The sequence below is a fragment of the Xenopus laevis genome, chromosome 6L, assembly GCF_017654675.1.
Source record: "Xenopus laevis strain J_2021 chromosome 6L, Xenopus_laevis_v10.1, whole genome shotgun sequence".
Lineage (NCBI taxonomy): Eukaryota > Metazoa > Chordata > Amphibia > Anura > Pipidae > Xenopus > Xenopus laevis.
In genome coordinates, this window is record NC_054381.1 from 24,287,160 (window position 1) to 24,312,891 (window position 25,732).

Here is a 25,732-nt window from a genome sequence, read left to right on the forward strand (position 1 = left end):
TTTAACCTTTTTTTTTTTTTACATCTACCATATTAATGGCTTTGCATGCTTCTTATAATTTTGCCATAAAGTATTTGCCCAAAGCTTTTACATTACCTAACTGAATCCCTGTGATGGGGGCTGCCATATTTGTGCAGCAGGCGTCCATTAGCATTAGAAACTTCAACAGGCTGAGATGGGACAGTCAGGTTGGCAAAACTGTCAGGTTTAGGAACTTCATCTAACAATTACTGACAAAAACAAACCTCTCGACAAAAAACAATCAGCATGACCTATAGGTAACTTTTAATGGACATTCATATTTTAAAAAGTAGTTTTTTAGTGTCAGTATCACTTTAAGGAAACTTTTGCATCATGCCAAAATCTTGGTTTTTTTTTTTCCCAGAATGGGGCACCTGATGCCAAAGCCCATGCACTGGCTTCACAATAAGATGGTGAGGAGGGAGGGGGAATGTGGGGAGTGCAGTGATATCTAGGAAGTGCAGAATCAAAAGTGAAAGTAATTGTCTGCCCTGCCTTAATGCCTAAGGCATAGAGGAGGGGGAAGCAATATATGATTGACAGCTGAGATTTTTAAACAAGTTTATTTCAGGTAGGGATATTTTAATAAAAAATTGGGCTTCATGTTTAATTGTGAAAAAAGGACTTTTATTATACAGCTTTTTTTTTTTCTCTGGATGACAGGCCCCCTTTACTTTCTCAGTTCTCTTGTGCCATTGACCTTTCTTTCTTTCTGTGCAGCATGGCAGCTAACACTAAGTTAGGCAAACATTAACCCATGGACTGGAAGCCAATGCCGCGGCTGGTCATATTGCCTTCTCATTAGATAATTGCTCATTTTTAATATGAAACTATTCGTTTAAAGCATGCGTATGAAATTTAAATATTTTCTTTTTTTTAAAAAAAATCCACAATGCTTCCAGTCTATTGTACTGTATTCCATGAGTACTCTCACACGTTCTAAGATTTTTGTCCGGTCTCTTGAAGTGTCCATCGGTGGAACCATTGTCGTAATATGTCATACTTTGTATTCCTGCCTATGTTTTCTTTTTAATTTCCCTGACCCCAAAAACAGCCATATTGGATTCCTTATCACAAAATACACCTCAACGTTCTGTGTGTATCCTGATTTATGCCCCTCAAAATCTATGGTAAAGTCCAAGACCAGAGAGGGAAGAATCCAAATTCTTCCAAGCCACAGTCTTTTCCATTAAAAATGGGAACTGTTTTCCGTTTTTGTTTACACTTAAGGGCAGATATATTAAGGGTTGAATTGGAAATTCACATTTTTTTAATGTTTTTTTTGGTCAAAAATCATGAATTCGAATTGGGAATAATCAAAACTCGATTAGGATTTTGAGATTTGTCAAACCTTTACCCTGGGAATAATTCGAATTTGACTATTCACTTAAAAACCTGCCAAGTTCATTTGTAAATCAATGGCAGAGGTCCATTGACCCATTTGAAGATGTTAATAACCTTCCTTACATTCAATTTTGGGTTTTTTTTGAGAAAAAAACTCAATTTGAGTTTAATTAAATTCAATTAGAGTTTCCAGTCGGTAAAATTAGTTCCAGTTTTAGATATTTGATTTTCTTCTTAAATAACCTCCCATTCGAATTTATTAGAGTTTAAAAAAAACTTGAATTGAATTCGAAATTAGGCCTTTGATAAATGGGCCTCTTGAAGGGGATGAGTATTTGCAGCAGCATTTACACCTCTCAAATAGAAAAGCTGTGCCTTTAGGTTCAGGGCACACACGCAGATTCGGGGGGATTAGTTGCCCGGCGACGAATCTCCTTTTCTTCAGGCGACTGCAGTCATATCTTTCCCTGTGCGAAATCTGGGCTGTGATTGGCTGCCCACATCCTACTGTGCTTTTGGGATAGGACACCCCCCAAATAGAATATTAATACTTAATTTTTTTTATTCTGTTCCCCACTCTTAACCACAGGGGAGCCTGGTAAGTCTATCTTTGGCAACAAGTTATTTTTATTACTTTAATAAAGTATATTTTGCACCTTTTAACATTACAAGATTTACAGACTTGCTCATTTATCTGATAGATATACGTGGTTGGGAATAATGAGGGGCTAATGCAGCAGCAGCAAGGGACAGATAGTTACAGGGTTTGCTGTGGGCTCAGGCCATGGTCCTGGATCTGATCATAGATTAGATTTATCAAACAGTGAAGTTTGAGATCGCCACAGTCCGCTAAGGGTCAGCCCATACTAGCATTCGGGGAGATTAGGCGCCCCAGCGACAAATCGCCTCTTCTTCGTCTGCCCTCTGCCGGCTAGGCGACCAAATCTCCCCAAAACGCCCAGTGTGGCCTTACCCGAAGTGTTACACTGCAACCCTGGGAAATTGTACCATGACTTTCGGCAGATTCCGATGCCCCCTCCCCAATAAAGTATTGCAGAATTTACTAAATGATGTGCATAGCTGTATCAGCTTTCATTCTGTCACTCATTCTGTCGCTCAATCATGGTGGGAATTATGTATTAATGAGAGATAATAATGCAGAACCGTAGGGAATTCCGACCAATCGTGGCAGTACCCAAAGGTCAAACTAAAATGTTAGTGAAGTAGTTTGTGTATAATTACAACATGCAGTGGAGGTGCCAAGATACAGTTCTTTGCTTTGTCATTTCAAGTCCCTGCAACCAGTGTATTGCACCAGTGTATTGCACCGAGAGCCGCGTCACCTCAAAACAAATGAATGTAAAATTGCTGAGGTTCCTGAGGTTTTTTTTCAAAATAAGAGCAATATTTAAACTGCTAAAATAGTAAATCAGAAACAGAAAAGCTTCCTTATGTTCAGATAAAGTTAAGGAGATCAAATGCCTTTAGAAAGGCTCTTTGGGTCAGCCCCATGAGCCCCCAGACAGTCAGCCTGGGGGGGGGGGGGGGGGGACTGCTTCCGACCCCCCATTTGCTCACCGCAACCTTCTTCCATCTGCCCCCAAGCAGCGCATACCAGTTTTTCGGTCAGGGAGCTGCAGCTAGAGGGGAGCAGATCTGGGCCAATGGGGTCCACCAGATTTCTTCCCAACGTCCTGCCGGCCCCATCTGACTCTGCTTATGTTAATTCTCCTCTGCTGTTTTTTTTTTAAAGGGGAACTGTCGCGAAAATTTAATTTGAATATTAGCTTCATCATACTTAAATAAGAAACTTTCTAAATACAATTGGTCAAAAATTCTGTACCGTTTATGAAATCATCAAGTTTACGTTCGATATTCCTCTCTCAGCATCTGTTTCTCTTTATTCTCTCTTCATGCAGCAGTTGGGTGTCAGATGAATGATCCAATATAACTTATAGGGGGGCTCCTTTTGCCTTGAAGATGTATTAAAGCTCACTCTATTAAAATCACCAGACATCATGTCTCTCTACATGCAGAATTTGTGCAAAAGGCAGTTATTTTGTTAGATTTTATTTGTACTGGAATCAGTTATTTGAGTGAGCTCTAATTCATCTGCTAGGAAAGGGAGCCCCCCTATAAGATATATTGGATCTGTCAATGAATTAGGGATGCACCGAATCCAGGATTCGGTTTGGGATTCGGGCTTTTTCAGCAGGATTCAGATTCGGCCGAATCTTTCTGCCCGGCCTAACTGAATCCAAATCTTAATTTGCATATGCAAATTAGGGGAGGGAAATTGCGTGACTTTTTGTCACAAAACAAGAAAGTAAAAAATATTTTCCCCTTCCCACCCCTAATTTGCATATTTATTCGGTATTCGGCTGAATCTTTCGCAAAGGATTCGGGGGTTCGGCCGAATCCAAAATAGTGGATTTGGTGCATCCCTACAATGAATATCTGACACCAACTCCTGCATGAAGACAGAATGAAGAGAAACAGATGCTGAGAGAGGGATAGTGAATATAAACTTGATTATTTCAGAAACAATGCAGAATATTCAATTAATTATGTTTAAAAAGTTTCTTACTTCAGTATGAGGAAGCTTATATTAAATTTTCATGATAGTTCCCCTTGAAGCAGAGCAATATCAGGAGACTCTCCTCTTCTAAAATGTTCAACTGTCAGGCCAGTCGGCAGGATTGAGCAGAAGGTGGCACTGTTTCATCACTTTCATTAGATTACAGGTATGGGATCCGTTATCCGGAAACCCGTTATGCAGAAAGCTCCGAATTATGGAAAGCCCCTCTCCAGTAGATTCCATTTTATCCAAATAATCCAAATTGTTAAAAAGGATTTCCTTGTTCTCTGTAAAAGCCGAACACGGGTTGGGAGGCAGCCTGTTGCATTTTTCCTGCGTTCGGCACTTACTTGCGCCGGGAGTAAAAGTCCTTAAGGTATGAAGATCCAAATTACTGAAAGATCTATTATCAGGAAAGCACCAGGTCCAGAGTATTCTGGATAACGGGTCCCATGCCTGTACTAGTGTAAAATTGTGAATATTTGAAAAGTTATTCATTTCTTCTTGAGCACACTGTCATTTAACCCTTTTGACAAATGTGGCCCTTAGTGGAACTTCTTCAAATACTTGGAACATGTAAATATGTATAGAGGATCCCTTCCGGTGTGGGGAACCCTCGGTACCAGTGCTGGGATTTAGAAGAATAGAGACGTTTTCCCAAGCCCACTGTCGGCTTCAGGAGAGCCCATGGCATAATCTCCTGTCCGCCATCAGTCATGAGCTCAATACGCCTATTAAAGTGCTTGTTCACCTTCCAAACACTTTTTTTCAGTTCAGTTGTTTTCAGATTGTTCCCCAGAAATAAAGACTTTCAATTACTTTCTATTATTTATTTTTTAGTTTTTCTAGAATTTAGAAGTTGAATAATTGTGTCTCTGGTGTTTGAGTCTGGCAGCTCAGTAATTCAGGTGCAGACTCTAAACTATTCCAATTTTGCTCCATTAGTTGATCCATTTCTCAGCAGCATCTCTGGAGTATTAGCAACTATTGTAACATCTGCCTGTAATGAAACCCAGAGATTCTGCTCAGCAGGGACACAGATAAGAAATATATCAACTAAATGTATCCATTTAAAACAGTTTACAGGGTCGACGACCCCCCCCCCGAGCTGCTTTAGAAGGTGAAAAATGACACTTTACACTGCAATATTAGAAAAACGGTGACACATAGAAAATGGAAAATAATTGGAAAAAGTCGTTATTTCTGGTGATCTATCTGAAAACAACCCATTTAAAGGTACAGTGTGAAACCGGCACCTTATGAATGAGAATTGCTTTTGGAGCAAACATTGGCTTTAATGCAGAGGCCTTTGTATCATAAATCTTTTTCAAAGGACAGATAGCTGCTTTGTGGGCCACTTTATATCCCCTAATACAGGGGTCCCCAACTGCCGGACAGTCCTGAACTGGGTCAGTGAGCCTAGCCCGCAATAACGTTGGCGCGATGAATTGGACGTGCAGTTGCCACTGGCCCCACCCCCCCTTGCAAAAAAATGATCCTTTACACTGACCCCTGTGCCAAAATAGGTTGGAGCCCACTGCCCTAATACACTGGGTTGCCATGCAACCGCCTACAGCAAGGCTTTAATCTGCAGTACCATCTGTGTTTCTATATGTATTTAAAAGGATAGTTCAACTTTATATTTTGTTATGTTATAGTATAACCAACTTTTATAATTGGTCTTCGCTTTCATTTGTTATCGTTTCACTGTTCACCTGCTTTAAAGGTGACCTACCCCTTTCAACAAGTTTTTTTTTTTTTTTAATAGAAAAAGTGACAGTGGAGAGAAGTTGAAGACACAATAGTAAATTTCCCTTTAATCAGTGTTCCCTACCTTAATGCTTTCTTCTTGTAATGACACCGTAACGCCTCTTACACACCCGTTTCTATACTTGCCAATTCTTTTCATGTGTATATAACTTGTTCTATGTACAGTCTTTTATAATAAACCATTCTCATGAGAAATCAAGGTGGCAGTCTTTTTGGATTAAAAAAAAAACAAATGGAAAAAGCAGTTATTAAAAAAAGAATATATTTTAATGATTGTACCTTCGGCAACACATCTAGGCAAATACATTTACACAGTGTTGGACAGAGTAGGGATTGGACCTCCGCACTCTCTCCTCCATGTAAACACTGCCGACTGCTTATAGTGTTTATTCCCTAAAATTGGCAGCAGGAGGGGGGAACAGATATGAGCACAGCAGTAATGATATGTTTGTACATCCCTAAGAAAGAAGAGGGCGGCCTATCCATCCTACAGCACAACATTCATTAATAGTAACCAAGTCTGTATTTTATGAAACTGGCTTTGGAATGGTAGTGGCTTGGGAGAGCCTCAAACTCCTCCTTGGAAAGAATTCTGTAGGTATTGGCTTCCATGGGTGGGAGAAAAAAAAGAACCTAAAGGAGTAGAACCTATGGTACTGGCATTTCTGTATCAGCCTATGAGTCTGTTCTTCTCAACAAGATCAGACTTGCCAACACTTTCACAACTGACCAGATACGTTAAAAGGAGAACTAAAGCCTAACTAAAGAAGTCGCTAGAAATGTTGTACATTATGTTTTGGGCTTCTGTACCAGCCCAAGGCAACCACAGCCCTTTAGCAGTAAAGATCTGTGTCTCCAAAGATGCCCCAGTAGCTCCCCATCTTCTTTTCTGCTGATTCACTGCACATGTTCTGTGCTGCTGTCACTTACTGAGCTTAGGGACCCACTCACAATATACAGTACACATAGAATAGAAATGTCACAATATAAGGCTGATTAGTAATTAATACAGCATGTAATACTACATGGCAGCACAGAAACCAGTGCAACTAGCATCAGAATTTAATAATCAACAGCTGCTCAGAGCCCACTGAGCATGTGAGTGTCACAGACACTTTCCAAGATGGTGACCCCCTGTGACAAGTTTGAAGTCCTGGATCATTGCTGCTATTGACAAGCTGAAACTTTAGGCTGGTGCGATAAGTTCAGTATATAAAATGACATTTTTAGCCATATTCATTTTTAAGGTTTAGTTCTCCTTTAATACAGAACAGCCCAGTAGCATATTCTACAGCAATGGATTGTATTACTCCTACCAATAACGTAAAGGCTCACTTACTAATCGTTAGCCGGTCAGCAGCAGCAGCGCTCCCGACAGGTGTATAGTACTTTAGTGGAAATACAACTGTATATAAGACCCCATTTAACATTATAGGATGATGATCAAGAACATCACTTTGGTAAAGGTCTCACCAGCACATAACACTCATATCTTAAAGGGCCACTACACCCTCCAATTGTCCAGAAGAATTGTAGTGTTTGGGCAAATCTGTGCAGTACAAGAATCGGCTTGTGAAAACTTGCAGGGAGTCTTCATTTACAGATTACAGATTTTCGGATGAATTTACCTCAATTGATCCAATCAACAAAGTGAAGATGCGCTTCTGACAGTTGTGCTTAAAGGGCTGGTTGACCTTTAAGGTAACTTTCATTATGTTATAGAATGGCCAATTCTAATTAGGGATACCCTGAATTCACGATTTTTGATTCAGCAGAAACCCCGAATCCTTCGCAAACGATTTGGCTGAATACCGAAACAAATCCTTATTTGCATATGCAAATTAGGGGTGGGAAGGGGAAAATATTTTTTAATTCCTTGTTTTGTGACAAAAAATCACGCAATTCCCCTCCATGCCCCTAATTTGTATATGCAAATTAGGATTCGGATTCAGTTTGGCCAGGCAGAGGATTCAGCCGAATCCTGCTGAAAAAGGCCGAATCCCGAACTGAATCCTGTATTCAGAGCATTCCTAATTCTAATCAACTTTTCAATTGGGTTTTCATTATTTATTTTTTTATAGTTTTCTAGTTATTTGCCTTTTTCTTCGGACTCTTTGCAGCTTTCAAATGGGCGTCACTGACCCCTTCTAAAAAACAAATGCTCTGTAAGGCTACACATGTATTGTTATTGCTACTTTTTATTACTGTTCCTTCTATTTAGATTCTCTCCTATTCATATTCCAGTCTCTTATTCAAATCAATGCATGGTTGCTAGGGTGATTTGGACCCTAGTTACCCGATTGGTTAAGATGCAAATTGAAGAGTTGCTGAATAAAAAGCTAAATAACTCAAAAACCACAAATAATGAAAACCAATTGCAAATTGTCTCAGAATATCCCTCTCTACATCATACTAAAAGTTATCTCAAAGGTGAACAACTCATTTAAGCAAATATAAAACACCAGGCTCAGATAGTAATGACTTCACAGTATTTATAAACAAATACAGCATTTAAATTTGGATTTAAAGGAGGAGGAAGGTAGAATCTCAGTGGAGATGCCAAGTCCTCCTACAATCACTAGGGTCCTTTAATTGCAAGCATTAAGCCCTTTATGTCCATTGTCCTATGCATCCCCTGCACAGCACCGAACATCAATTCACCAGTGTCTGTACTGCCCACCTTTAAAAGGGGTGATTCGCCTTTAAGCTACCTTTTAATAGGTTATAGAATGGTCAAGTCTAAGCACCTTTTCAATTGGTCTTCATTATTATTATTTTTTTAATTATTTGTCTTTTTTCTTCTGACTCTTTCCAGGTTTCAAAAGAGGTTCACTGACTAGGGATGGGCGAATTTGACCCGTTTCGTTTCACCAAAAATTTGCTGCTGGCGGAATGTCGCCGACGCCCATTAAAGTCTATGGGTGTCAAAAAAATTGTTGCGCGGCGAAATTTTTCTGACGCACGTCTTTTTTTCTGACGCACAACGCCATACAGGTCTATGGTCGTCATTTTTGTGGCAAAACAAGGCAAAAAAAATCACCCATCCCTATCACTGACCCCATCTAAAACAAATGCTCTGTAATTTGCTAATTTTTATTACTCGTCTTTCTATTTAGGACCTATCCAATTCACATTCCAGCCTTTTATTCAAATCAGTGCATGGTTGCTAGGGTAATTTGTGCCCTAGCAATCAGACCACTGAAATTGCAAACTGGAGAGCTGCTGAATACAAACCTTAAATAATAAAAAATTAAACCAATTGCAAATTGTATCAGACTATCACTCTCTACATCATACTAAAAGATAACTCAAAGGTGAACAACCCGTTTAACAGATGCAGGGGATGCCTCACACATGGCAGTTGGTGCTGCTTACAAGTAGCCTGAGCCAGTGAATTTTTGGAGGAGAGGAGGAGCCTGGTGTGGACAGTAAGGGACTAAGAATCACTGGGGGTGTCTAAAAACTTTAACTGTGCCTTTGAAGGGATTGTTCACCTCTGAGAACTTTTAGTAAGATGTAGAGATCGATATTTTGAGACAATTTACAATTGGTTTTCATTCATGGTTTTTGAGTTATTTAGCTTTTTATTCAGCAGCTCTCCAATTTGCAATTTCAACAATCTGGTTGCTAAGGTCCAAATGACCCTAGCAACCATGCATTGATTTGAATAAGAGACTGGAATATGAATAGGAGACCTGAATAGAAAGATGAGTAATAAAAAGTAACAAGAACAATACATTTGTAGCCTTACAGAGCATTTGTTATTTGTTTAGAAGGGGTCGGCGACACCCATTTGAAATTTGCAAAGTCAGAAGAAAAAGGCAAATAACTATAAAAAATAAATAATGAAGACCAATTGAAAAGTTGCTTGGAATAAGACTCTATAACATACTAAAAGTTACTTTAAAGGGGCGGTTAACCTTTAAGGTAACTTGTAGTATGTTATAGAGTGGCCCATTCTAGGCAAATGGTCTTCATTATTTATTCTCTATAGTTTTATAGTTTTTGCCTTTTTCTTCCAACTCTTTGCAAATTTCAAATGGGCGTCGCTGACCCCTTCTAAAAAGCAAATGCTCTGTAAGGCTACAAATGTAATGTTATTGTTACTTGGTATTAGTCATCTTTCTATTCCTGCCCTGCCCATCCTATTCATAGTCCAGTCTCTTATTCAAACCAGTGCATAGTTGCTAGGTGAATTTGCACCCTAGCAACCAGATTGCTTAAACTGCAAATTGAAGAGCTGCTGAATAAAAAACAAAATAACTCAAAAACCACAAATAATAAAAAATGAAAACCAATTGGAAATTGTCTCAGAATATCACTCTCTACATCCTACTAAAAGTCATCTCAAAGGTGAACCACCCCTTTAAATACTTTTGTTAGAATTTTTCTGGCCCTTCTATTAACGCCAAACACTGACATAAGTCAAACACCTACTTGCAGATTTTGCTCCAATATTGCCAGTAAGGGGGTTCAGCGGTCAGTATAGGGCTTTAACCCCCATGAGTACCAGTGTACAACTAACACAACAGTTTAATTTCTCCTGGAAATTAAGCAGCAAATCAATGCTTGTACAGTTAGATCTGGGAAATCAGAACATTCATACCCCAACCTTCCAGAACAGTATGGTCTGCCTTCCTGCATGAGGTCAGTACCATAACACGTTCATTAGCCACATTATACTAAAATACAGTCATCCAATGAGTTCGGAGAGACTGTTGCTTAGGCTGGGGGCAGACAGCTCTGATGTAGATCACATTCACTATTATTGTGCTTAAGGGATACTGTCATGGGAAATTTGTTTTTTTCCCAAAATGAATCAGTTAATAGTGCTGCTCCAGCAGAATTCTGCACTGAAATCCATTTCTCAAAAGAGCAAACAGCTTTTTTTATATTCAATTTTGAAATCTGACATGGGGCTTGACATTTTGTCAATTTCCCAGCTGCCCCACGTCATGTGATTTGTGCTCTGATAAACTTCAATCACTCTTTACTGCTGTACTGCAAGTTAGAGTGATATCACCCCCCTCCCTTTCCCCCCAGCAGCCAAACAAAAGAACAATGGGAAGGTAACCAGATAACAGCTCCCTAACACAAGATAACAGCTGCCTGGTAGATCTAAGAACAACACTCAATAGTAAAAACCCATGTCCCACTGAGACACATTCAGTTACATTGAGAAGGAAAAACAGCAGCCTGCCAGAAAGCATTTCTTTTCTAAAGTGCAGGCACAAGTCACATGACCAGGGGCAGCTGGGAAATTGACAAAATGTCTAGCCCCATGTCAGATTTCAAAATTGAATATAAAAAAATCTGTTTGCTTTTTTGAGAAATGGATTTCAGTGCAGAATTCTGCTGGAGTAGCACTATTAACTGATTCATTTTGAAAAAAACATGTTTTCCAATGACAGGATCCCTTTAGCTTGGCATAGAGACAGAATCTCACAATATACTCTCTTAATAAAAAGGACTTTCCCTGCATCTGCTTAGTTTTAAATAAAATGGCTTCAATGAATAAAAAATCCAAATAAAAAAAAAAAGACTTTCAATGCCAAGAGAAAGCCGTCCCGAGATGGTACATAGCGCTTTGGTTGGATGTCGGCTGTGTTTGATGTGTTGCATTAGGCACAGTTTGGTGTTAGCTGCCTGGTAGAGCCAGAGGTTCTTGTCATTTGTCCCTTGTAAGTACAATTTCTGTGAGCTGAATGAGCGCTTCTCTCTCAGGGGACGGCTGCAGCTTGCTGATCTCTTGCACTGCTTGACTGCAGTAACTCTGGGCGAGGTAGGTTGTTTGCTGGACACCATTGCTCTGCAAAGGGAACATGAGAGAAGTTAGTGTTGGTAATAATAGGACATAATAACCCATTCTAATAACTCACCCTTTATTTAAATATACACACATCAAGTTTTGACATTGCCTTTTTTTTTTATTTAAAGTGGACCTGTCACCCATATATTAAAAAGAGCAAATAATGCCCTTGGTTATTGGTTATTTACTTTTAATTTATCCACTTGATTAAAGACGAGGTCTGATTAAAATCAGTATAATAGAATAAAATTAATTAAAAGAGAAAGAAAAGCACCCCACTTCTAACAATTACAACTGGTCTCCAAACATTATGTCTTTGCAATTCTAAAACCGAATCCTAATCTGCATATATAAATTAGGGGCAGGGAGGGAAATCAAGGAAGTAAAAACGGTTTTCCCCTTCCCACGCCCAATCTGCATATTCAAATTAGGATTCAGATTCGTTTTCGGCCGAATCTTTCGCGAAGGATTCGGGGGTTCGGCCGAATCCAAAATAGTGGATTCAGTGCATCCCTAATATTTATCCAGTTTGTATTTTTATATTGAACAATTCCATTAATATTATACTGGCTAAATGAGTTTGCATGCCCACCAAAGAACCCAGAATATGTAATAGAAATCACTGTGGGTTGTGGAATAAAATGCAAGAAATGGTGCATGCTGGGGAGCCCTGTGTCTTGCACATAACAAGGCTGCACTTGAAGTTTCTGCCAGAAGATCTAGAAGAAAGCTGCCATTACCTTTCCACTCCTGCACTTGCCTGAGCAATTCCTAAAGAAGCGCTAAAGGGTCACACATACATCAGTGAATGAAAACACTTGCCAGCAAAATATTCTAAAAATACTGTACCTCTACAAGGAAAACCTTTATACCCTTTAACATATTATTCCTTGGGAATTCTTCACTCTCCCTTAACAATAATCCTGCCATACATTATTTAATTTGTTTCTAAGGCCAGCTCAAATGTGTCAGTACAATAAGAGAAGTTGGTCATTAGGCCATTAGAACATGCTTAAGGAACAGTAACATAATACTACAGAGCGTATCTGTTATCTGCTGTGTCTCATGTACCTTTTCTCCTTTTTCAGTTTTGAATGGCTGCCCCCATGGCTACACAGCAGCTTGTTTATATAAACAATAGTAGAGTTGCAAAAGCAAACAAACCAATTGTACCAATGCAGGGCAACATTGCATTACATTTGAATTAATTAAATGCACTTTCATTTGTTGGTGTTACTGTTCCTTTAAAACGAAGCCTCATACACTTTGGCATCTCAGCCCGATCAGACAGTCCAAATTTCTTGCATTCAGTCCTGCATTCGGTTCCTGCATTCCGCTTCAAACTTTTATCTCTGAGTTAAAAGTCTTGCATTCGCTCCTGCATTCCGCTTCAAACTTTTATCTCTGAGTTAAACATGATGTATACAAAGCACATCCATTACCTGGAGAACATACTGCCACGCTCGCTCTACATCTCCTGGCAAACTGAATCTTCTCATGATCAGGGCATTGAGCTCCGGAAACTAAGAGAGGGACAAAAAAACACAGTGATACCACCTGCAGACACCACCAACCAAACCCATACAACAAATGCTGGGTGGATGCTGAGTAACACAAGTATGTGTGATATAAATGGTTTATTAGTGTGCTTTCTCTGTAATGAACCCAACAATGGGCTGTGTCAGTAGTGCATGCAAAACTCTGGGATATGGAATTCCTCAGCTTTTCACATAACCTGTGCACCACTCACCAAGCAGCTCCATGCAAAGCAGAGGGACTCCAAGCCCCAGAAAGGGAGAAGGCGAGTCCCTAGTAGTGATGTGCAGGTCAGGAAAAACTCAACTACACCCAACCCTAACCCACAAAATGTTGCCACTGTATGACCCTGACCCATACCCTTGTTATCTCGCTCTGTACTCTACTTCTGTGCACTCTTCTGGTTCCACGACGGAATCTTCACGAGCAGTGGAGTGTACTTCCCCAGTCTGATCCACACCCAACCCTAACCAAAATTGTTGACCAAATTTCAACCTGAACCCGCCAAACCGATGGTCAACCCACAGGTTTCAGGTCAGCCCACACATCACTAGTCCATAGTATACATGTATGATAACCAATATGGCTTTGCCTATGCCCTGAGTCTTCTACCTAGAACAATCCCGATATGGAGGCACATTTATCAAGGGTCGAATTTTTAATTCATCTGAGGTTTTTTTTTTTTTGGTTTTTTTTACAACTCCCATAAATTCGACCAATTTAATTCATATTTTTTAAACTCGGATGAATAGGATCGACCCAAAAACTCAAAACTAATTTAAAAAGCTTGATTCAAGTTATTTTCTCTGAAATTTCAGGAAGGCTGCAAACATCAATGGACCTCTCCCATTTTAAACAGCAATTCGACAGGTTTTAGGAGGCGAATAGTCGATTTCGAGTTCTTAAATGGCCAGGGTATGACAAATATCAAAAATCTATTTTTTTTATTTTTTTAAAAACACTCTAGTTGAATTTGACAGTTTTGACCATGCAAAAACTTTTTTCAATTCGACCCTTGATAAATCTGCCCCTTTGTGTTTACTTGATGGCAATCAATATGATTTGCTGTGGTACAAACGGTACCTGTTGGCAAGCAAATAAAACTGGACCAGTTGCCAATCCCAGTTTCAAATCGGCTGCTGCTGGTTTCCCCAACTGGTCGGCACAAGATGTAAAGTCCAAGACATCATCTATAAGCTAGAAGAATCACAGTAACAAGGGAAGTTAGCCAATGGGGGGCACACAAGCTGCAGATCGTTTGGCAAGAACAAATCAGAAACCAGTGTGGTTAAGCCTTGGGAATATATTATATAGAAAACAACCACTAGGATGTTATATGTTCCCACAAGGACCACTTCTATTTTACAGAGCACAATTCAAATGTAAAATATTATATTAATACATGGAGGGAATCGGTTCAATAATCAGTCTGCCCATAATAAGACTATTATGAAGTGAGAATAATTCTTAGAGCAGCCAAAGGCTATGGATAGTTACGTACCTGAAAAGCTATGCCAACATTCTTGCCATACTGGTATGCAATCTCATGAACGGCGGGATCAGGACAAGCTAACACAGAGACCTGTGGAGAGATGAGTGGCAAATGTATCCCAGTGAGTTTGCTCCTTCCTATCTAGAACAACCTCTAGAACTACACTGTACAACAGTGATCCCCAACCAGTAGCTCGTGAGCAACATGTTACTCTCCAACCCATTGGATGTTGCTCCCGGTGGTCTCAAAGCAGGTGATTATTTTTGAATTCCAGGCTTTGAGGTACATTTTGGTTGCATAAAAAGCAGGTGCACTGCCAAACAGAGTCTCAGTGTAGGTTGACAGTCCATATAGGGGCTACCAATAGCCAATCACAGCCCTTAATTGGCACCACCCAGGAACATTTTTAATGCTTGTTTTGTTCCCCAACTCTTTTTATGTCTGAATGTTGCTCACGGGTGAAAAAGGTTGGGGACCACCATAGAATTATCAGCTTTCATCTAAAAAGAACACTCAAGTGTTGCCACTTTAAAAAGCATCTGAGGGAGACCCATTAACAAAAGCTTTAATTTTGGGTAGACAATTTTTTTTCCCTACAAAATTAACTTTAAATTAAATTTGAGTAGTTTCCACCTAACTACGTTGCTGTTCCCATTACCTTGCTATGCATACTAACTAGGGATGTACTGAATCCAGGATTCAGCCTTTTTAAGCAGGATTCATATTCGGCCGAATCCTTGTGTGTGGCCGGACTGAATCGGAATTTGCATATGTAAATTAGGCGTGGGAAGGGAACTCCTTGGCTTTTCGTCTCAAAACAAGGAAGAAAAACATTATTTTCCCACTTTTTCCCTTTCCTGCCTCTAATTTGCACATGCAAATTAGGATTCGGCTCGATATTCTGCCGAATCTTTCAGAAAGGATTCGGCCGAATCCCAAATAGTGCATTCAGTGCATCCCTAATACTAACCTATCATTCTTAATCTATCAACCTTCTTAAAGGGCTGGCTGACCTTTAAGTTAACTTTCTGTATGTTATAGAATGCCTAATTTTTTTCTTCTTTATAGTTTTTAAATTATTTGCCTCCTTCTTTTAATTCTGTCCAGCTTTCAAATAGGGGTCACTGACCCCATCTAAAAAAACAAATGCTCCGTAAGGCTACACATTTATTGCTATTACTACTTTTTATTAATCATCCTTCTATTCAGGCCTAATTTGGACCCTAGCAACAAGATTGCTGAAATTGCAAACTGGAGAACTGCTGAATAAAAAGTTAAATAACTAAAAAAAATCATAAATAATAAAAAGTGAGAATCAGAGTCAGTGAGAGTGAGAGTCAGAATGTCACTCTCTACATCATACTAAAAGTTAACTCAAAGGTGAACAACCAATTTAACCCAATGTGAAAATATTTATTCCCTTGAGAATGGTCTTTGGAATAATAATAATAATGATAATAATAATAATAAAATCTGATATAGGGCCCTGCATAACTACAGGAAAGACGGAACGTACATACTGCTTTACAGCTGTTGGCTATGAGGCTTGCAGTCTTCTTAAAGGTCTTTTCAAGGTAGTGAGAGAATCTTTCATTTTCATTCTCTTTGGAGCCCAGTTGAAGAAATTCACCTAGGAAAAAAAAAAACAGATACATGCCCAAACCCTGCTATAATCTGGAATGTCCTGCACATAAGCAGCTTGCTAATTGATATAAAGTCAAACCATTGGTGTAGAACAGTGAGAAGCCAAATAAAACCATGTGTTCCTACTAGGGATGCACTGAATCCAGGATTTGGTTTGGGATATGGCCAAGATTCAGCAGGATTCAGATTTGGCTGAATCCAAGTGCCTGGCAGAACCGAATCAGAATCCAAAACATCATATGACTTTTAGTCCCACAAACAAGGAAGTCAAGTTTTTTTTACTCTTTTTTGATCTCTTTCCCACTCATTTCCCTAATTCTCATTTTCCCTAGGGTTCAGATTCAGTTCAGTATTCGGCCGCATCTTTCACAAAGGTTTCGGGATTGGGCCGAATCCTAAAATAGTGGATTCGGTGCATCCCTAGTTCCTAGCTCATATGGATGTCGAAATCTGGAACAATTTTTGTGCAATCTGGTTGATCAATCACATAGGGGCAGATTTATCAAAGGCCGAGGTGAATTTTCGAATGAAAAAAATTCGAATTTCGAGCTATTTTTTTGTGTACTTCGACTAGGGAATAGTCCAAATTCGATTCGAATTTGTACTGTCTCTTTAAAAATTCGACTTCGACCATTCGCATCTAAAATCTGCCGAATTGCTGTTTTAGCATATGGGGACCTCCTAGAACATATCTGGAGTCAATTGGTGGACTTTGAAAAATGTAAGGTTTTTTTGGGGAAAAACTTTGCATCGGATTCGATCAAATGCGGTATTCGTTTGATACGAGCGATTCGAATTCACCCGAATACGGACCTATTCGATCGAAAATGGACCTATTCGACCAAAAAAAACCTTTGACTTAATTTCGGTTGGTCTTTTTGAAAATTTCAAAATTAGACTCTTGATAAATATGCCCCATAGAGTGCAATTCGGTCAAAGCACGGATGTACAGTGTTCTCTTCCAACTAATGAGTTCACAGCAGGGAAGCATGACACAAGGGGGTTGTTCACCTTTGAGTTAACATATAGAGGCCCATTTATCAAAGGTTGCATTTCGAATTCATGCGAAATTCGATCAATCAAAATGTATTAAATCGAATTAGATTCAAATTTAAAAAACTTGATTCGATGTCAGGGAGGCTGAAAACAACTCCAAATTGATCCCTGGACCTCTCCCATTTATTAAAACAGCAATACAGCAATTCGGCAGGTTTTAGGTGGCGAATAGTCTAATTCGAGTATGACAAATTTCGAAAATCGCATTAATTAAACTCTAATTGAATGTGAATTACTCCCTAGTCAAATTTGACAGTTTTGACCATAAAAAAAAAAAAAACTCAAATTCCAATTTCGAATTTTCAATTCGACCCTTGCTAAATCTGCCCCCAAGTATTATGTAGAGAGGCCTGAATAGAAAGAGGACTGATTGAAAAAATACCAATAACAATACAATTGTAGCCTTACAGAGTGTTTGGTTATTAGATGGGGTCAGTGACCCCTATTCGAAAACTGAAAAAGAGCCAGCAGAAGAAGGCAAATAATTAAAACATTATAAAAATAAATAATGAAGACCAATTCGAATGGGCCATCCTATAACATACTAATAGTTAACTTAAAGGTGAACCAACCCTTTAAATATGATAATACATAACCTAGGGAATGTGTCACATGGGCCGGTAAGTGACTGAGCAACATCAGGTGCCAATGACAAAAGCAGTATAGCATTTTTTAGCTTCATACAAAAGGAACAGCCGCTACTTACCACGCACCAAATCTTCAATGATTTGAGAGATCAGGGCTATTACTGTGTTATTCCCAATTCGTGCCAAGGCCACTGCAGCTACTGACAGTATAAGATCGCCGGCAAGGACCGCCTTCATAAAAACAAATAGCACAACTCAATACAAACCCATCTGGAGGGACTGTTTAGACTAGGGCCACAAAAATCAGCCTGATGAAATCCACAGACACAGAAAACCCCAACCGCCTTTTAATTTCTTTTTATTACAGATATTTAATACAGATATTACAGAAGCTTCTGTGTTCCTATGCAGCTAGCGAGAAAATAGTGTGAATTTGCTAATGAGATACACACAATGGACACGGAGTAGGGAGACAATCTGGCTCAAGAAGAGCCACAGTATTGGAAATGTGTTCTGCTCATTATTTTTAATTACCACTGAATATGTAGCTAAAATGTATATTATATTAAAGGGGATTTTTTTCATTGTCCCTGCAATAAATCACATAGAAAGCCAATTAAATCTTCCTCTATGTTTTTAGAGTGTGGGAGGAAACCGGAGCCTTGATTTCTACATCCAATCACTTCTCCACTGGACTGAAATATCAGGAAAGACTGGATTAACTGATGTACTAAGGATAATACAAAATAGTCCTGGGCAATTTTGTTGATGGAAACTGGGTAGTTCATAACAAAATGTATTCCATTTTAATAAGATAAATTGAATAACTTGATATGGGTGAGACCTCCTCAATCTGAATTCTGCAGACAACAAAATAAGAAACTGAAAGAGTAATATCTATATACCTCTATATATCTATATCTCTATATATCTATATCTATATATCTTTATCTATATATCTTTATCTATATATCTCTCTCTCTCTCTCTATAGGGATGCAACGAATACAGGATTCAGTTCGGGATTCGGCCTTTTTCAACAGGATTCGGTCAAATCCTTCTGCCCAGCCAAACCGAATCCTAATTTGCATATGCAAATTAAGTGTGGGAAAGGAAATTGCATCACAATTGGTCACAAAACAAGGAAGTAAACATTTTCCCCCTTCCCACTACTAATTTGCATATGCAAATTAGGATTTGGATTCGGTATTTGGCCGAATCTCTCGAAGGCTTCGAATCCAAAATAGTGGATTCGGTGCATCCCTAATATATATCTATATAAATAATAAACATCTATATAAATAAGAAACATCAATATATAAGCAACTGAAAGAGCAATATCTACTATCACCGTCTAATATCACTCACTTTTCTTTCTCCCCAGATTTGATTGACAGTTTGTTTCCCTCTCCGAGAGTCGGAACCATCAATGACATCATCGTGGACTAAACTCGCTGTGTGGATCATTTCGGAGATTTCAGCAATGGTGCGCTGAGAAGGATGCACCTCCCTAGAGATGAACAACAAAAGTGCGTTAGTGTGTGTGTGTTAGTGTGTTCAGGTGCCTAGATCTTGTTTATGTAGGTCTCACTGTAACATAGATATTGTCTGTGTAGGTCTCAACCTTGCATGCCGACACACTGTTGTTAGGCATTCTGCAGGTCTCCAGGGTTACTGGAACCCAAAATACATAGCTTTCCATGGAAAGCTGGATCTGGCTAGAATTACTGAATACAGGACTGGATCAGATTTCCACTTGCCTCCACAGATATAAATGGGAAAGTGGCAGTTGTACAAGTGAAGATGAAAGTGCCAGTATAATGCTATACCCTCAACAGCTGGATCAGAGAGGGCAAACAGACACTTTGGACATTCACTTCTATAAAGAGGTTTCATTACACTTGATAAGTTGGCCTCGCTGCAACCAGATTAAAGCCAGCAGACTTAAATATCAATGTTTAAAGCAGAACTAAACCATAAAAATGAATATGTCCAAATATGCCATATTTTATATACTGAACTTATTGCACCAGCCTAAAGTTTCAGCTTGTCAATAGCAGCAATGATCCAGGACTTCAAACTTGTCACAGGGGGTCACCATCTTGGAAAGTGTCTGTGACACTCACATGCTCAGTGGGCTCTGAGCAGCTGTTGAGAAGCTAAGCTTAGGGCTCGTCACTAATTATCCAGCAGAAAATGAGGTTGGTCTGTAATATAAGCTGATGCTACAGGGCTGATTAAATTCTGATGCTAATTGCACTGGTTTCTGTGCTGCCATGTAGTAATTATCTGTATTAATTACTAATCAGCCATATACTGTGACATTTCTATTCTATGTGTACTGTATATTGTGAGTGGGTCCCTAAGCTCAGTAAGTGACAGCAGCACAGAGCATGTGCAGTGAATCAGCAGAAAGCAAGATAGGGAGCTACTGGGGCATCTTTGGAGACACAGATCTTTACTGCTAAAGGGCTGTGGTTGCCTTGGGCTGGAACAGAAGAACAAAACATAATGTACAACATTTCTAGTGACTTCTTTAAAAGGAAACTTACCGGCAGTTATTGTAATGGCTATTGCACGCCCGTGCCATTAGCATGACAAGCATTGGTCTGAAAGCTTTCCCTTTTCCATCAAAATAATAATCGCACATTTCTTTCAGCTCCTTGGTTGTTATTAACAGCTCCTATTTTTGCAGAATAGACAGAAAATAAACAAATATGATTCAGAAGAACTGGTAAGAGGGGTTTGGCAGCAGTACCTAGCAATTCTCATAGATTAACCATGGTTACTATGAGGCATATTCGGCAATAAGGGAACAGTTAGGCTGTGGCACAACAGAGCTGACCACAAGCATGTGTAGAAGCCTATTTTATCCAATCGAACAAGCAGATATTTAAACAATTTGATGCAGTCACTGGCAGATCACATTGCAAGCGGTTGCTTCATACGTGGACACCTTAGAGGGGTTGTTCACCTTTGAATTAACTTTTACTATGATGTAGAGAGTGATATTCTGAGACAAATTGTAATTGGTTTTCATTTTTAATCATTTGTGGTTTTTGAATTATTTAGCTTTTTATTCAGCAGCTCTCTAGTTTGCAAGTTCAGGCAATCTGGTTGCTAAGGTCCAAATTACCCTAGCAACCATGCATTGATTTGAATAAGAGACGGGAATATGAATAGGACAGGACCTGAATAGAAAGAGGAGTAATAAAAAGTAGTAGGGATGCACCGAATCCACTATCTTGGATTCGGCCTAACTCCCGAATCCTTTGCGAAAGATTCGGCAAATACCGTACCGAATCCTAATGTGCATATGCAAATTAGGGGTGGGAAGAGGCAAACATTTTAAGCTTCCTTGTTTTGTGACAAAAAGTAATGCAATTTCCCTCCCTTTGTGTAGCCAATCCCTACTGCAGAAGGCTTGCAGACCAGATAAGATAAAACCAATATCCAATTAAAAAAAGGTATGGGGAGGGCTAACGGAGCTGGTTTCACATAGAGGGGTGATGTTGTATCCAGTAAGGGTAGAACAACAATTCCTGTGTTTATATACAGGCCGGACATAGCCATAAGTACTGTAAGGAGCACGTCACCTTCTTGATATCATCATAGAAATTATTTAGGTCTCTGCTTCCAAGTGTAAACGGGTCTTTATATTTGGCCTCGCTACTGGTCTTGCTGCAGCAGCATCCTCCATGCGTTACATGCAGAAGCCTAGATGGAGGCCTACGGGAGGATTGAAAGATAATATGAATGAAAAACATGAATAAATATGACATAGGTGCTACAATAGTTGACTAAAATGAGATGTGATCTTTAACAATTGCAGTTTCCACCTTTATCAAAAGGCAAGGGCTGCAGCAGGACTCTTACATCATTTGGGGCTTATTTATAAATGCATGGGGCACAAGCAGGCATGTAGTGTTTCTGACTGATGAGCTCAGGGTGGATCCATTTCGAACACTTACCTCCAAAGAAGGCTCCTCCGATCTGTAAAGTGTGCCGAGGTAACTAGACATGGCACTGCCTAGAAAACAATGACAGATTAGCTCAATCTTACAAAACACATGGGTATGAATTAAAGGAGAAGGAAAGTCTTCGTGGGCTTCAGGGTGCCAAATGTTAGACACCACCAAGTGATTGTATTGACTTACCTGACACCCTGGCCCCTGCACCGGCCCGGGGTTATACCAGTGAGAATCACGGAAAGATCCTCTTCCGTCTCCTTCTTTCTTCTCGCGGCTGCACATGCGCAGTAGAACGATAAGCTGAACTTTAACTAAAAAGTCGGATATTTCATTCAACAGCGCATGCGTCTGCCCCGGGAAATTTAAAGAAAGAGGAAGACAGAAGAGGATCACTCTGTGGTGCTCACTGGTATAACCCAGGGCCGGTGCAGTTTTCTGCTGATAGGAGCACCAGCCCTGGGTTTCAGGTAAGTAAATACTTGGGGTTACATTTTAGGCACCCCCAAGTGCAAGATGACTTTTCTTCTCCTTTAAACCACCCTCAGGCAGTTGGTGTTGCTTTACATGTTGGGTTGGACATTTCCAAAGGCATGTGATATGCGAGTGCCCCTGGATACAACTTAATACAACCACAGCTCCACCCACTTGGACACAAATATATACCTTGCACTGGGCACCTTTCCAACTTTAAGGTTTCTGAAAAGTTTGAGCAGCGGAGCAGCAATTTAATTATGACCGGGCTGCAGTGTTGTGCACAAGCCTGACAGATAATGTCCAGAGGCATCAACACGGGGCAAGTCTGTGAGCAGGTTTTGTCCATTGAACATGATTGTGCCTAATGCCAAGCTTTACAAACAAGCAGAAAGGAGGAGCAGCACTGGAACACATTGGGTGTATCCAGCAATTAAAGGAAAACTATACCCCCCAAATGAATATTTAAGCAACAGATATCAAATTAAGTGACATATGAAAGAATCTTACCAAACTGGAATATATATTTAAGTAAAAACTGCCCTTTTACATCTCTTGCCTTGAACCCCCATTTCGTGATGGTCTGTGTGCTGCCTCAGAGATCACCTGACCAGAAATACTACAGCTCTAACTGTAACAGGAAGAAGTGTGGAAGCAAAATACAGAATACTGTCTGTTAATTGACTCATGTGACCTAACATGTATGGTTTGTTCCGTGTGTTTGTGTGCACCGTGAATCGTAGGATCCAAGGGGGCTGTCCCTTATTTTTTAAAATGGCAATTTTCTATTTAGGATTAGCCAATGGCACAAACTCTTAAAAAAGTCTATTATTATGAAAATGGTTTATTTACATGAAGCAGGGTTTTATATATGAGCTGTTTTATGCAATATCTTTTTATAGAGACCTACATTGTTTGGGGGGGGGGGGTATAGTGTTCCTTTAAAGGGATGCACAGCTCTGCAGAATGTAACACTTACATGCACACTGCCCCCATAACAGCTGGAGGGCTGCAGGTTCGAGATCCTTACTGTATATACTAATGATATCAACGGTTAAACTTTTTAATATGAACTTACTAACACTAAAAGTTATCACCCCCTGTCATACTCGGGTCCCTGGCATAAGATCCCCTCTTTCTCTACAATAAAGCCTCCTTGATCTGCAGGGAGTTGCACAGATGCACATAGGGTACCTGAGGCTCAGGCTATAGACATTACAATTACAATCTTTCCTGGAAAAGATCTTCGTTCATTTCAATACAAACATGTAGAGCTGATTCGTTAGATATAAAGGTAGAAATAATAGAATTCTCCTTGTACCTGACGATTCAGCACCAACAATGGCAGATGTTCAGGTGCCTTTTAAAGCTGGCCAAAGATGTTAGGATTTTTTTTAAAATCTTTTCGTTATCGTTAGACCATGACTGTCTTGAAACGATCGTTTAAATGTACGATTTGTCCATCAACTAAAAAGACCATTTCAAGCGATGTTGTCTAGTTGAAGCCAGGAAAACTGAGGGGAGCTGTCTGCTTGGCCCTGCAAACTATTGGGCAATAGAAAGATTTCACTGTGACCGATGAAAATTTTCAGACCTGGCCAATCAATTTTCTGACCGATGACGGACGGAAAATCGTTAGATGCACGATCATTCGATTCCCACTAACCTCGCGATAATTTTCCGGATTGGTTGGATTGCACTGAAATCGGTTGTTCATCAAAGAAAAATCTTTACGTCTATGGGGGCTTAAGACTAGTGATGGGCGAATTTCTTCTGTTTCTCAAAATTTGCAAAACGGCTAAAAATTCTCGAAGAAATTGTGAAATCGGAAAGTTCACGGAAAAAACGTGAAATTCTAACGATTTCACTAAAAGATTGTGAAATTTGAACATTTTCACGACAAAGTCGTGAAAATTTTTTTCTTCTGACTCTTTCCAGCATTCAAATGACCACATCTAAAAAACAAATGCTCTCTAAGGCTACAAATGTATAATTTCTGCTACTTTTAATTGCTCATCTTTCTATTATGGTCTCTCCTATTCACATTCCAGTCTATTATTCAAATCAGTGCATGGTTGCTAGGGTCATTTGGACCCTAGCAACCAGATTGCAGAAATTCCAAACAGAATAAAAAAAAACTAAGATCAAAAACCACAAATAATAAAAAATGAAAATCGGACATTTTCAAAACAAATCTTGAAAATCTGAAATTGACGCCAGTGATTTTTCACGGGAGATTTGCAAATGTATTCGCCGGTGGCGAAATGTGGAAATTCACAGTGAATTCGTGCCATGCGAATTTATTCGCCCATCACTACTTAAAGACACCCCATCAAAAATTTCCAACGAGCAGACGGATATCCAAGTCCTCTGCAGATATCGGTCGGCTCGTGTCCCGCCATACACACAGCAAATATCGTAGGAAATTTATTTTGTATTTTATTGGAATGTCTATGGCCCCCTGTAGCACAGTAGGAAGCTGAGAGGTGAAGTTCAGTGGAGCTGTTGTCTGCCCCTCCCTATAAGGGATTGTTCACCTTTAAATGTACTTTTAGTATGATGAATAGGGTGATCTTCTGAGATAATTTGCAATTGGTTTGCATTTTTTATTATTTGTGGTTTTTGAGTTAAGCTTTTTTATTCAGTTTGCAATTTCTGCAATCTGGTTGCTAGGGTCCAAATTCCCCCTAGCAACCATGCACTGTTTTGCATAAGAGACTGGAATATGAATAGGAGAGACCATAATAGAAAGACGAGTAATAAAAAGTAGCAAAAACAATACATTTGTATTCTTACAGAGCATTTGTTTTTTAGATGGGGTCAGTGACCCCCATTTGAAAGCTGCAAAGAGTCAGAAGAAGAAGGCAAATAATTAAAAAAAACTATTGAAAAAATGAATAATAAAGGCTAATAGAAAAGTTGCATAGAATTAGCCATTCTATAGTATACTAAAAGTTAACATAAAGGTGAAGCACTCCTATAAAGGCCTGACTGAGCTTGATCCATTCAGCACTCGTGTAAGTAAAAGATGTGTGAGCAATAGTAATCAGTCCCAGAATCCCCTGTTATACACTTGCCTTCCTACTGACAGACAGGAAGTAGCAAACACCATACTGACAGACAGGAAGTAGCAAACCCCATACTGACACCGTGACCTTCCTCTCTTGCCCTCACCTTTCCGCAGTTTCCTCCTTTGCGGGCGACTCTCGCGCAGTGTCCGACTTGTCTGTGCAACTCCAGGGCCCAGGGCTGAATGACCGCGTGATGTGCTCTACACAAGAGCCTCCTGCCCCAAGCCTGAGCCATCACCTTCTCTTCCCTCCCTCCGGCACCACAGTACCGGCAATCCAGCCCAAGCACTCTCACCCCTTACATCCGGAACCAGAAATTGGAATTCCGGAACAGAACTGACGTCAAAGGAAAGCGAGAGACGCCATTTCTGATAAGGGCTGCG

General features: G+C 39.7%; 1 protein-coding gene across 1 annotated transcript; it reads right to left on the bottom strand.

The window, feature by feature from the left end:
* Nucleotides 1-11,071: 11,071 nt before the first annotated feature.
* Nucleotides 11,072-25,732, bottom strand: pdss1.L (decaprenyl diphosphate synthase subunit 1 L homeolog). The gene is made up of 11 exons (XM_018267235.2): nt 25,453-25,732; nt 21,808-21,866; nt 21,433-21,565; nt 20,389-20,519; nt 19,205-19,346; nt 17,957-18,068; nt 16,071-16,180; nt 14,560-14,640; nt 14,142-14,255; nt 12,965-13,045; nt 11,072-11,522 (listed from the first exon to the last, which is right to left on the bottom strand). The coding sequence occupies exons 1-11, from the start codon at nt 25,582-25,584 to the stop codon at nt 11,382-11,384; spliced, it is 1,236 nt and encodes a 411-aa protein (XP_018122724.1). The 5' UTR covers nt 25,585-25,732; the 3' UTR covers nt 11,072-11,381.